This window comes from Odontesthes bonariensis, chromosome 7 (assembly GCF_027942865.1).
Source record: "Odontesthes bonariensis isolate fOdoBon6 chromosome 7, fOdoBon6.hap1, whole genome shotgun sequence".
Lineage (NCBI taxonomy): Eukaryota > Metazoa > Chordata > Actinopteri > Atheriniformes > Atherinopsidae > Odontesthes > Odontesthes bonariensis.
Genome location: NC_134512.1, coordinates 20,756,432 through 20,770,317, shown reverse-complemented (window position 1 = coordinate 20,770,317; position 13,886 = coordinate 20,756,432). Strand labels below are relative to the sequence as shown.

At 41.1% G+C, this 13,886-nt stretch overlaps 1 protein-coding gene across 3 annotated transcripts in view; it reads left to right on the top strand.

Annotated features, from left to right (window-relative positions):
- syt7a (synaptotagmin VIIa) overlaps positions 1-13,886 on the top strand; it is an 87,753-nt gene that overhangs the window by 20,607 nt on the left and 53,260 nt on the right. For all 3 annotated transcript variants that reach the window (XM_075469995.1, XM_075469994.1, XM_075469993.1), the window contains exon 2: positions 12,049-12,152. In XM_075469995.1, coding sequence (XP_075326110.1) covers positions 12,049-12,152 — 104 coding nt within the window. The remainder of the gene's footprint in view (positions 1-12,048; positions 12,153-13,886) is intronic.

Here is a 13,886-nt window from a genome sequence, read left to right as displayed (position 1 = left end):
ATATATTAAACTGTATGAGATAGGATATATTTCATTACTTTAATTTGCCCTTCATTTGACTTTGGCTGATGCTAATGAGGGTTATTTTCTGTGGTGTCTCTCCAGCTGGAGTCTAAAAGCAGAGGGGTATTTAAATCTTCTCTTGACACATAGCCAATACAGTGTTGTCCCTGGGGCCTCTGCTCAGTCTACTGCACTAAAGAGGACAGGACCACATTAGAGCTTTACCTATAATGCACAGCACAGAGATGAGAAAAGTCACCTGCAGGATGGAGGTGATTCTCTGCTCCATTTGATGAGAGCAGCAGTCACTGAACAAATACAGTGCACCATGTCATGGAGTCACCACGCCCTCCAATCCTGTAGTCATATGACAGTTTGAATTATAGCTTGGCAGCCTGTTGCACATACAGACACCAGACCCATTATTTTTTTCAAAGAAAGCTTTTTTCTTTTGCTCATCCTCACTACTTCCGCACACTTGTTCATCACCCTCTTATCAGCAACTCCTGACACCAGTTGTGAGAAGGATGTGGTCGCAGGCGGGGGAAACTGATCACTCATCATACCAACCAAAGTTAGTCAGTGTGAGGATTTGACTCCAGGGAATGTGAGTTGTATTGCAGAAAGACAAAGGCATACATGGACAAGGCACACAGACACAAGATACACACACAAGGATGACACTGGGTCACTTGAGGTCGATCATTTAGTGGCTTTTTTATGGAGTCTAACAGGGAGAAAACTTTGGCTGGGCTGTGGCCGAGTCAATATTCTAACCTGTAGCTTGAGGCTCTGGTTTGCAGGGTTTTTACTGCCTGGTCTGTCCAGACAGGTGATAAAATGCTTTTTACAATCTGTCTTTAATTTAATGAAGAAAAGCAAAGGTAGGGCTTCCCGGTGGTGTGGTGGTTAGCACCATCAAGAGGGTTCCAGGACAATTCCCAGCTGGGGTGAGTTTGCATGTTGTCCCCGTGTATACGTGGGTTCTCTCCGGGTACTCCGGCTTCCTCCCACTATCCAAAAACATGCATGTTAGGTTAATTGGTGTCTCTAAGTTGTCCCTAGGAGTGAGTGTGAGCATGTGTGGTTTTGTGCCTAGTTTGTCTCTGTGTGGCCCTGTGATGGACTGGCGACCTGTCCAGGGTGTACCCTGCCTCTCGCCCAAAGACAGCTGGGATAGGCCCCACCGCCCCCTCCCGTGACCCTAAATGAAATTCAGTGGGTATAGAAAATGGATGGATGGAAAAGCAAAGGTAGCCATGAATCAAAATGTATTAATTTTCCTTGGTATGTTTTGATATTTTCTTATGAGCTTTTGCACAGACAAAAGTAATCGTATGAAATGCTTCAAACTAAGCTCATTGTGTAGTTTTGTTGTGTCTGAAGAGATTTCATATAAACCATAATGGATATGCTGAGACGAGGCTGTTTCACTGTCATTCAGCTGTCATTCAATTAAAGTTGCACTTGCCCTGCCAATACTTTAATTACACCCTCAATAATTATTTTCCCATTTTTGAATGACATGAATATTTAGGCTAATATTTTTCACGTGACAGTAAGGACTAGAAATTAAACATAGATATCAATGTGCAGATGTCTGTGTACACACACATGCACAAATACAATAAATACATGCTATTCTGTAGCCTCAGGAAATAAACAATTGACTTTAACTTGAATTAGATTTCATAATACCACCCACATGATACATCTGGAGCATCCAAGACCTCTTTGTCTTGGTTGATGTCACCAGCAGTGAGCTGATGATGTGGGCAGATGGGGACTGTAGGCCTGTATGCATATGCACAAGCTTCACAAATTGCTCCTCAATAGCATTACTGTTGAGTCTCTCTTCCCTTACTCCCACTCTGCTTTTTCCTGCACAGCTTTTTCTCCACTTTCTTGGTTTCTTCACATCATGAAAGTACATGGGATCCCACTCATGGCACTGTGCTTAAGCCGTGTCAAGTGGAAGAGTATGGGCCTGTAAATGTGTGCAACCATGAGCACATGTGCATGCACACACTTTCAGAAAGGCTGAATCTAAATGGCAACTTTCAACACAGATGGTAAATCGGATACTCAATAAATTAGAAGTTTCAGTAGGATGCAGTAGATCGGAAGGTGATAGAAAGTTAGCACTGAGTGGGTTTTGATGAGATGATGAGATGAGCCAGGATTAATGGTTGGCACACAACTATAACCACTTTGGGCTTTAATGAATGCTGGAACATAAAAAATGGAAACACTAGGCAAGGCAGGATTCAGTATTTGTCAGAGTAATACCAACTTATCCTCACAACTTAACAACAAACTATTCTAGCTTTTAAATGTCTCACATGAGTATTTACAGAAACAAAGTACAGTATAACATTTGCAATACTGAGGTTGTATAGATCAGCAACAACTTTTGAGGTGAATTTTGTCGGAAATGCACCAAGCTCTGGAAGAGGACCGGTGTGGGTTCTGCTTTATCTGGTCATTGTCACAAAGCCCTGATCTGATGAATGCAGACACATCTGATTACAGCAATGTTTCACTCCTGACAGCTGGGTCTTCAAGAACATGCTATGTCTCGGACAGTGAATGGGGCTTTAATCTGGATGTGGATACTGAGATATTTCATCAAATGTGACACAAGATTTCCCTCAGGAAACAGGGATTAGCATCCTGTATGGGACCATTGTTTTATTGAGTTTAGCTTTATTGTCTGTGGCTGGTTAGGTTTAGGCACCAAAACTACGTGGTTTGGAAAAAAATACAGTTCTGGTTGTAATTAATTAATAACATTTGTTTCAAGTCATAGTTCTTTTTAACATATGTATGCTAGTAGTATTAAGGATCACCATGATGTTAAAGAATCAAATGTTGATATTGCATCATCTTGAATGTTGAGTGTGCATAATTTCCCCCTAGAACAGATAATGAATAAAGTTAAAGACATATTTAAATTATAGCAAATATTACATTTCCCACGGACATTACAGTAATGTAGCTATAATGAATTAAGTTGGTCAAAATGTTCATATATTGAAAATCTGATATCATGACAAGCCTGTCCTTCATTCTTTAGAATACTAGGGTGACCAGATGAATCCCTCCGAGACTGATGGTGCCATCGCTTTTCTGAAAAACACACACTCCCATACACAGTGGAGCAGTATTGTTGTTATTCTTGTCAGGTTGAAGGTTGGTGTCTCCAGAAAAAAGGTGAGCAGAACTGCTGTCCTGTAAGATTAAATCATCAGCATGTTTGGTAGACCGACTAACTGCTCATAGCATTAACAGGGTATTCCTTCCAGGGCAAAAGAAAATAATGTGGGGCTATGAATGTATTCAGCAGAACTGTATGCCCGATTAAAGAAGCTGCTCAGTGACACATGATGGAAATCAATAACAAGCTTTCTTACTGCACTGAAGCTTGATTGTGGTCCCTCACTTCCTTTGCTAAATAGGTGTTACATGTTAATGTCAAAAGGGGACCTCTTTTCTTCCATGACTTGTGCGTTTATCATTATTTGATGAGGATGCTGATTCTTTACCTTGTACCTGTTAGCTTAAGCATCAGTCTTTTATGTTTCAAAATGGAAAGTGTCACAAATACAACAACCCTAGCTTCAGAGCTTTGGTGAGGATCAGTTTGGGTTATGGTGAGCAAACTGAAAATTTGTGGGAAAAGGCACGAGGGCAGAAGTGTACTTTAAGTTTCCTGTAAAACGGTTATTTTGAGCCCTGACCCTCCTTAGAACAAATACAGTGGGGTATGTACAAGACAATTTAATGGGCCTGAACCTGGAATAATGGTAGGCCATGGTTGACTTAGTTTACAGCTCAGAAGCTCATTACTGGGATGGACACTAGACCACCTCCAGAGAATCAACAGCCACGATGTAAACTTCAATCAATAAAGTCAAGGCCACCAGTGGGACTGGTGAATAATAGCTCGTCTGTGACTGTGTGAAGCATCTATAACACCCCGAAGCTTGTGGGCCACAAGAAGCTCATTCAGTTTCATCAGGTGTCTGTAATATATAGCAGCCATTCGTCCCAATGTGACAGACAGGAAGTGCAAGGTGGGCAAAGTTAATAGAAAACATGTTATCTGAAGAGGGTGCACTCTTGGCCCGAGGAACATGAGGTGAAGAGCTACAATTGATGCGCAAGTGAATCCATGATTTATTATTTTTTCGTTGCTGACAGATAAACTAAGCTAAAAGACAAATACTAGCACTCAGTTAACCTCCAGAAGCAGGTGGATGAATTAACATCTGTTGAAGTAGTGTTGGGAGTTCTTCTGTGATATACGACTGTAATCCATCAGAAATGTTTGCCTCGTGTAAGATAGGGGCACTTACAAATACGAGTTAGCTTGTTAGAAGGCAAGTGAGAGTGTCTTTCGTAAATGTAATGGTTCTTTCTGGCTTACACATTCAAGTAATTTATTTCAATCAGGCCAGTTAATTCAATCTTTTTGAGGCAGAGCCGGGGGAGAAAATTATTCCTGAGCCACAGATAGATAATGTGATAGATCAGACCACGCATACAGTATAAAGTTATTATCTAAGACATGGGAGAGATAGATGCTACCAAAATGTTAGCTTTGTCATTTGTTCAGCCAGTATTTAAAAAAGATAATACTCAATTAGTAAGACTTTTGACAATGAATAAACTTTGTTGAAAAACTTGATGCTGGCTTAAAGTTATGAGAACTGAAGCTTTAGTTCCTATAAAGTACGGTTAATCAGCATCTATGCCTGCAAAGAATGAAGCCATAAGAAATGATTGATGGGACTCACTATCAGTTCCCCCATTAACTGTGATGGTTTTGCGTTATAGTGATTGTAGGTTTTGCTTTCTAGCATCCAGGTTTTTCCCCCGCATTTATGTTTGTCTGTGACACACTTATTTGTTCCAGTTGTGTCACCAAATCAGCTACTCATATATTTGTAATGTAGCTTCTTCCCTTATCATTTTGTCTGTGCACTACCTCTGTGCTCTTTCTGAGATGCCTTCCAGCGTTCCCTTTTTTCTTCCTTATTTAATTTTTCTAGCATTTTCTCTATCATTGTACTTGTTTCCTGCTTCGGCCTGTTTACGGTGCTTTTTGTTTCCATACTTGGATTTTTAAAATCCGGAATCAGATATGTTATTAAAGCTCATTATCGGTTTTTACAACCGGCTGTCTGTGTGATTTGGCTTGAATTTCGAACTGACACACAACAGATGGTGACATTAAAGGTGACAACATGCATGTGTCACATGATGTCTTGCTGTCAAACTCTAGCCCGACTTGTCACTGGGCAGAGATGAATCTTATCCCTAATCTGAGACAGTCGTGGGTGGCAGTCCTCCCACTTTCACTGTGAAATAGCACCTGTGTCTGCACAGGAGTGCTGCAGCTCAGGCACCGTGAGCATATTGGGGCCAGAGAACCAGCAAAGCTCCATGTAGCCTACAGGGGATGCATGAGACACTCACTCTCACCGCAGGTGCTCTCCACCTGTCAAAATTTTACAGATCCACCACACATCCCTGTGATTTGCTGCACATGAAGTTCCAGTGTCTGCTGTAAAATCAGATTTCCAAAGCTTCTGCCTGTTTTTTTCCCTTTTAATGAAGAAAGAAAAAAACGAAAATGTAATAAATGACACTCAGGAACACAACTAATAAATAAGCATGAATATGTTATCAAAGATCTTGTAAAATATGAACCCCCTGGATTTCTGTTTGATGTATGCATGTACTTTCACTGTTCTCAAGTACACCAATGGATACCTAAATGCCCGATAACAAACCAGAGATTTCCACTGAATAGGAGGCATGTAATAATTTATGCAAATTATGTAATGTTTTAAAGATTAAAATAATTTGTAAAAAAAAAAGTGTTACATCTGTAAAATCTAAATATTTACCTCGTATCATAGTGCAAAGAAAACCGATCTGCAGTATTGAGATAGTGGCCTGACTCAACTTTACCTATAAAGACACGAAACCTTGTGAAAATCGGCATTTTGTTTCAGTGTTTTCATTTCTCAGTTTAATACCAATATCTATTCAAAAGTGGTATTCACTGTTGTACTGCATCAAGAAGAGAACTGTCTATCATCTGCGTTCAATGCTATTTGAAATGGCCATCTGTCAGAAGCAAATTCCTATTGAGCCTTGCTGGACTGGCTGTTTACAACAACACTGTAAGGGGGATAAAACATGGCAGGGCAGCAGGTCATTCTTCCAGCATGCGGCAGCAGTCATAGCTAACAGCTTTGAATTCGCTGTGCTAAATGTCACCTCATAAGCTGTTTGATGAATGCATTATTTACCTGGAAACACAATTATTCAGTTTTGATTAGATTTTGGACTTTCCCGCATAAATTGTTTTGTTCATCTGAGCCAAATAGAAACATTTCGTTGGTACTCCGTTTGCGTGTGCTGTGTTCCACCACCTAGTTATTTGTCCTGAAACCTAACTGCAAAAACAACAAAAAAAAAATCTATTATTTGCTGTCTACTACGAAACTATAGGGTAGCACGAAGACATTTGCACTACAGCATATGACTGCTGGTATGTAATATTTTGCTGATGCACACAGTTTCTGCCTCAGCAGCAACTGACTCCAAAGACTCTTGACATCTGAGGATTACCCAGTAGATCAGTGGCAACAAAGTGAGCAGAACCCAGGCTCAAACACATGAAGCGGACACTTTGAAGTGACGAATAGGCTCTGAGCTTTACACCCAGAGCTTCTGAGACGGCCCTCTCCACCTCAGTTGGAGCACAGAGATACGGTCTGGCAGTTTTGCTGACTGGACAATGCTCCAGATGCATCCGTCCAATTAGCAATTTCTTTGACCCCTGAGAACTGGGCCCTCTCTGCCTGCCTTAAGGCTCTAGCATGGTTGCTGCGTCTGCTAGCGCGAGTGGTGTTGATGACGTCACGATTTCGTGCCCGCCATGTATAGTGGCGCAAGTCGATGCGCCAGTAGTTGCAATTTTCTCCGTCACAGAGGTGGCGCTGCTACGTGAAGGTTACCGCTACTCTACAACCACGAAAGTGGAGAAGAAAACAATGCCTCTGTCAAGAGCAGGAGTACTGTAATTAATGATACTGCTGCAGTTTTCGGATCATTTTAATATTTTAATTCAGTTAATAGAGGTGAAGGTTTGAAGCCCCCGGCATCAACAGAGTCTCTGCCCTCTTCTTTGCCTTCACGTATCTGTCCCGTAGCTTCTTCCACACATTCTTAAAGAACTCTCCCTCTTTCCCCAAAGTTCTGCCCATCTCTGTGCACCAGTTTTGGGAGTTTATGTGCTCCCTGTGCTCTTTCACTGCAGTTTCGTACAGGTGCCTGTACAAACGCACCTCCTGACTGAGCCTGGTCTCACAACGGTCCATCCGGTTTTTCGTTGGTGGCGCCGCCAAGTTACAAAAATCGACTGGTGCACGACACCGCGCTGCGCCGTCTTTTCAAGGGAAGCGCCAGGCCTGATACGTCATTTTGACGTCACGGTCCGCCACCGCCGTGACAGACGCGTCAACCATGCTAGCGCCTTTATGCTGCGTGTACACCAAGAGCGACCTACGCTAGCTGAGCGCCGGAAATCATTATTTCTCTATGGAGGGTGAGCTACCTGCGCTACCAGAGCGGATTCCAGCGATTAAACTCAAGCTAATATTATGGTAATGAGCTATGACGCGTTTCGGCGAAAACCAATGACAATCCCCAGATTGTAGGGGTCCGACAATCCGCGGGGTTCGCGGAAACAGACGTGTAAACTTTGGTTCCTATCCAAACAATAATCGTTTAATCCTGAGACTGTTGCAATTGCCGTGTCGAGTGCTTCAATACAATAGTGTAGTAACCCCACGCATACCTTTCTCACTGCAATTAAGTTTTATTTCGGATTTATTTCGGATTTTATTTCGAATTTAGTTTATTTTCACAGCTGCCTCTGCTATTCCTGCTCTTCTCAGGTGTACCTAATGTAGTTTTACATCATTTGTAACGTGATGTATATCTTGTACAACAAATTGTAAATAACAACATGTTTATTCGTGTCCCTGCCCTCTCTTTCCTCTTGTTTTTTTTCGCGGGGGTGCTGCACAGCCGCGGAGCCTTTAAAAATTGAACATTCTAAATGTGACGTCGCGAGCTACCAAAGCTACCAAAGCAAATTCTCAAGCGAAGCTTCTCCAGCGACCTCCGTTACCAGGTAGCGGAGGTCGCTCTTGGTGTACACGCAGCATTAGCTTACTGCATGTGGACCACCTACATGTGTGGGATCACTCTGTGTGACCACAGCATTGCTTGTTACACCCAGTGCTGCTGTGTACTCCATGTCAAAGACTGTGTCCGCCTTACTTGTTAAGTATCCACATTTAACCTCTTGCCTGATTCGTTCTTTGTTGTTCCCTTCGGTAAGAAGGGTTTATTACAAGCTCATTTACAACATCATTGGCTCCACACACCCCAGTTCAGTGCCATTTATTTTCTCTTTTATGTGCATATAAAAGAGATAGCCACTGAAATCTAAAACAAACTAGCGACTTTCAAGTTCAAGAGTGCTCTGACTTCTAAAGGCTTTTGATCAAGGGGTTCAATAGCTTGTTTGCCTCACTTGTCACTTTTACAGAGTGGTGCCATTTCAGATGTGATTCACCACCTCCATTTTTCAACACTGGTTTAAGATCGGTTCATGTCACATTATTGGTTCTCTATGAACATATTCAGTATGGAAACACTTATTTTAACCTTTCACCTCACCAATGCCTCACTTGGTGGAGTACATCAAGCTAACAGTTTTGGGCAATGGGAAAGATAAATTCAATTTCCCCAATGTTGTGACAGCTGCATATTTTGCAGGCTTCTCTTACTCTAATGATGCCACCATTTCTCCGCAGCCATCGAGGATTTGCATATCTCCCAAATACCAGCACACAACACAGTGTATTTCCATAATTTTATTCTTCAGTACTGCCGGCATGCTACAGCTCTGTGTAAAAAAGGATGTATCATCCATGAAATGGGAAGCAGAATCCGGCTGTCTATTACATTACCTATTTGGATGCAGCAATTTAGTTGGAAGCTCTTTACTCCTATGGCCCTTATGACTGACTCAGCTTATAAGCCAAATAAACCCCTGCATCCACCTGCAACCCCCATCCTCTGACCTTCAGAGAGAGCACCTTCAGAGGACCCTCCATCAGCCGCTGGCTTTCACGGATACTGACACACATCCAAACATCCATCACAGAGCTACTCAGCACTGCTGCTAACAGATGCTCTTAGCTGGGGAACAGTCCAGTTCTCCATGTTTAAGATACATTGCTACCGCTGCTAATATCATGCTTTCTAATCGACTCAGTCTTGTTGAATTCTCTATGAATATACAAGTGGTGAATAGTGGCTATTTATGAACTTTTGTGAATGGAGGTATTCATTATTTAAGAGATGAGTTTCACTGACCCTCTCATGCATGGGGCTTAACATTAACAGTCTCTCTGACAAAAGGAAAAGACAGATGAATAACAAGGAACACTTGTAAGTCTATTATAGTGATTGTATCTTTACAATCAAAGCATGATCAGCAGAGTTCTTTTACTGTCCGGGTCTTTTGCTGTTTTCAGGAGATAAACTCAGGAAGTGTTTATTATGTTTGTGATTTCTCCTAGGTGTCACAGTCAACCACAGAGAGAGTATTTTTTTTCTTCAATGCCCAAAGCATGCTCTGTAGTCAACTAACCATACATGTTAAAGTGCCTTGGGAGTTTACTACTACTTTATAGTTAATTTATTGAAGGGCATGGGTTTTGTTTGTTCTGTGGTTTAATACTTCTCCACTTATCCGTCAAAAATACAGGAAATACACACACTTACACACACACACACACACACACACACACATACAAACAAAAAGACAGAGAAGAAGAAGAGCGTTACAACACAGGCTTCAGAATTTTACAAATTTGAGCAATGAAATACACTGACACCTTAAGATGTAAAGACATGTACAGTTAATTTGGTTGAATAAAAGCAGCAATTTGTTTACAGTAAAACTCCATAGGGCACTGCTAAGTGTCATCACATCACCATCTGGTCTTAAAGCAATACTATGTAACATTTCTACCTTAAAATAACAGCTTGAAAAAAATTGTGCGGCTAGAATGAATTTTAATATTACGATTGGCCTGTCTCCTATGCCCTTCGGGGGTCTGAGTTGGAAAAACTGCGCTATGTAACTTTGCTGGAGCGGCCCGGGAGCTGAGCGGAAGTACTTCGACTTGCTTTCTGGCACACCTACCGCGAAAACAAATAGACCCCTCTCACGCTCCCAGGTACATTTGATTACTCTTACCTTCTCGGTCGACATAGCTTGCACCTTCTGACTCCTCGCCGGTTCGTCAACAAACGTGAAACGTGAAAGCGAACGGGTGTTGTATTTACGACAGTGTAACCGTACATTACCTCCAAGCCTGTAGGGGGAGCTCCATAATGGGCTTTTTGAGAAGTTACATTCTATCGTTTTAAAGGGGCAGGAACATATTTCTGGCTGCACTACCGGTAGCACAAATGCATCAAATATTATTGCATTCTATAAATCACTCTGCAGTATATGTGAATTATAGGTAATACACACATTTTTTAAGGGTATAAGTGTGCTTCAACCAACTAATAAATAATGTTAGATGATAGTTTTAAATCATTAATAGCATGAACTGGCAGGAGAAACAACACTGTGTACTTACATTGGTCATTTTAAGTTGGGTGCAGATATTTCTTTTACATACAAATCTTTTTCCCACTTTGTCATTTGCAAAAAAATCTGAGTTGGCAAAGAATAGTCTGTGTTGCCATTTTCATCCAATTCAAGAGAATGTTTTCACAATTTCCTTTTTAAAAGATTTGATGGATGTAAACTAAAGGAATTTTTGTGGCAGCATGCTTTCCCTGATTTTTATAGGACTATCTGTAAGTACTGTCTGGTCTATGCTGTTCTGCATGCCCTCTAGTTTCTAAGTGGACTCAGTCTGACTCCAAAACAGTAGTAAAGGCTGAGGGAAAGCTGTAGGGTTTCTTTTCTTCAAATGGAGCAGTTTACTGCCAGCATGTCTCCTTGCTGAGCTGATCTTTGCCCTGGGGACATTGTAAAGAAGAGAATAAGTCAAAGATATGATGGAAAAATGACATGAAAAGGCCAGTTGTGACATGCAAAGGAAGGGAAGGAGACTGCTTTTGGGGAAAGGATAAACCCAGTTTTTGAAAGGAAGGCACAGCTGTTGTCAATGAGCAGGCTGAAAATGTATTCTGACACGCATTTTTCCCTGTATATTTAGAAATCCCAATTGTTAGAAGGAAATCCCAAATTTGAATACATTAGCATTTCCCCACTGTATAAACATCAAAGCTCAGTGAGGCTGTATACCCTGGTCCTCTAAAGTGAAGCTACTTTATTTACATGGAGAATGTCCAATCTAAAGCAGATTGTTGATGTGCGAGTCCTTCATGGCGCACACAAACACTGAGACAGAGGAGCAGCAGTGGATGATGTTTTTTATGACTTCCAGAGCCACAGCTCTCACTGGGCAGCTACTGATACCCATTAATCATGAGCTCTCTTGTGTTGTCAGCCCGGCCTCCCCTCCTTCACCCCTCCCTTCACTTTCAGCCTGTCAGTTAACAAGCTGTGACACCATGACAGTGACGCGTGCACAGCTGAGTGATGCCTGGCTGAGGTTCTTATTGGAAAGGTATTGAAATGCTCCGGCACGAAGTGGGTAGCAACGAGATTGTATTTCTCAGCTTCATATGACAGAGTTTGAAAACGGCAGCTCGGCTCGGTGATTCAATTAAATGTGGAAAAAGGAGGCCTGGGCTTATTTCGGGTCGTCCCCTCATGACAACATTTACAGTGTCATACAATCAGCTCATTCCATGTTTTTCTTTTACTCACACTGAAGAAAATATCTGTGCATGCCAAAAAGCGTCACTCATTTTTCTCCCTCTTTCCACCTTCTCTTTGTGTGTGTGTGTGTGTGTCTTCAGGCTCAGTGTCCCTCAGTGTGTTCCTGGTCTCCCTCGCAGTGACAGTGTGTGCTGTTTGGCTGGTGGCTCTTTGTGGCGTCTGTGGTTGGTGTCAACGCAAGTTGGTGAGTTTGCACACACACACACGACACAAATGATAGATACGCTGTATCCAGTCACATTTGTCATCCTCCTTATATGCTCTGATAATCAGAGAGCATTATGAGGTTACTAGAAATGACACAAACAGTCATGAGCACATTACCATGTGCAGTCTTTCTGAACTAAAAATCTTTCGTCACAAAGCAGTTGAGAATAAAGACATACTGTAGTGACAGTTGTGGAGTGAGACTTTTAGACAATTAGAGCATAGCCATGAAAAAAAGACTCAATTACAAAGTCTGTCAGTCAAAATCCTACCTCTTGAATTATGGCATTAAAAAGTACAAAATTAACCTAAAATATCTCAAGTAAAAGTTCTCTTTCTGTAGATTTATGTCCTTTGTAAATGATGCATTGTTAAAATTCAGTTTAAGGCTTTTAATACTATATAATAAATCAGCATGTGAGAAATTATGTCTTCAGCTGGATGAGTCTATTTTACGTACTCATTTCTCAGTTAAAGGATAAGATCGGTTTTTTGACATTGGGCCCTTGATTTCACATTATAACATGATGTTCTACTCACCCCTGCTTGTTGTTTGTCATTTGGAGCTGTTCCGAAGATATTCGCGAGGCGTCTGGCTGCTCTCTTGAGATATTCGGCCATGAAACGGTTTCCTATGGGCAAGCTTATACAGGCACAAACTATGCTGTTTATAATTTATTAATTACTCTACACTAGCACTGATAACGTGGAGGTGCGTCGCTTACTTAAAAAAATCCGGGTTATTGTAATTTTGATTTTTTTGTCGTAAAGTGGGTGTTATGACGTCCTCGTCGTGCTACTGCCACAGACAGCCCACAGACCTGCTGCCTATTTATTCATTCGGCTAAAATTCAAAATTAGTAACCCGGATTTTTTTAAGTAAGCGACGCACCTCCACGTTATCAGTGCTAGTGTACAGTAATTAATAAATTATAAACAGCATAGTTTGTGCCTGTATAAGCTTGCCCATAGGAAACCGTTTCATGGCCGAATATCTCAAGAGAGCAGCCAGACGCCTCGCGAATATCTTCGGAACAGCTCCAAATTACCAACAACACGCAGGGGTGAGTAGAACATCATGTTATAATGTGAAATCAAGGGCCCAATGTCAAAAAAACGGTCTTATCCTTTAAGTACACTTTAGTAGTATAGTCGTAGGCAACCTAAAGGTTCTAACTTCTGATAAGATAAATCCAGAAGACCTAGGTTACTGATGAGTCGGGCCAAAAGAATAACTTTGTTTGTCTATATTCAAAGAGAACTGTTTCAATGTTACATATTATGACTTTTTTTGGTTCAAACTGTCATTTAATTGTAAGTTAAATTAAAAGTTTGGGAGACAATTACCTCTTTGACAGGCAGCCCTATCGAAAACCTCTTTTTCACGAGGATTTACCTGTTCAAAAAGTTGTAAATTTAGTTGAATTCGATTTAGTAAAGTTTATGTGACACACGTCATCTCAAGGCAGAGACTAAACTTTAAAGATAGAATAAACACATTGAATATAAGTCTTGAATCCAATTATAATCCAACTTTTAAGTGCATTTAACTGATATTGTCAAGTAAAAAGTACCATCATTCTTTCTGACATGCAGTAGGAGTAATACACAGATGTCACAGCATTGAAATACACAAATAACAAAAATGTTACTGGACTTATTTCACAAATTAGACTGAAGTTAAAGAAGGGGGGACCTTTTTAGGGGCCAC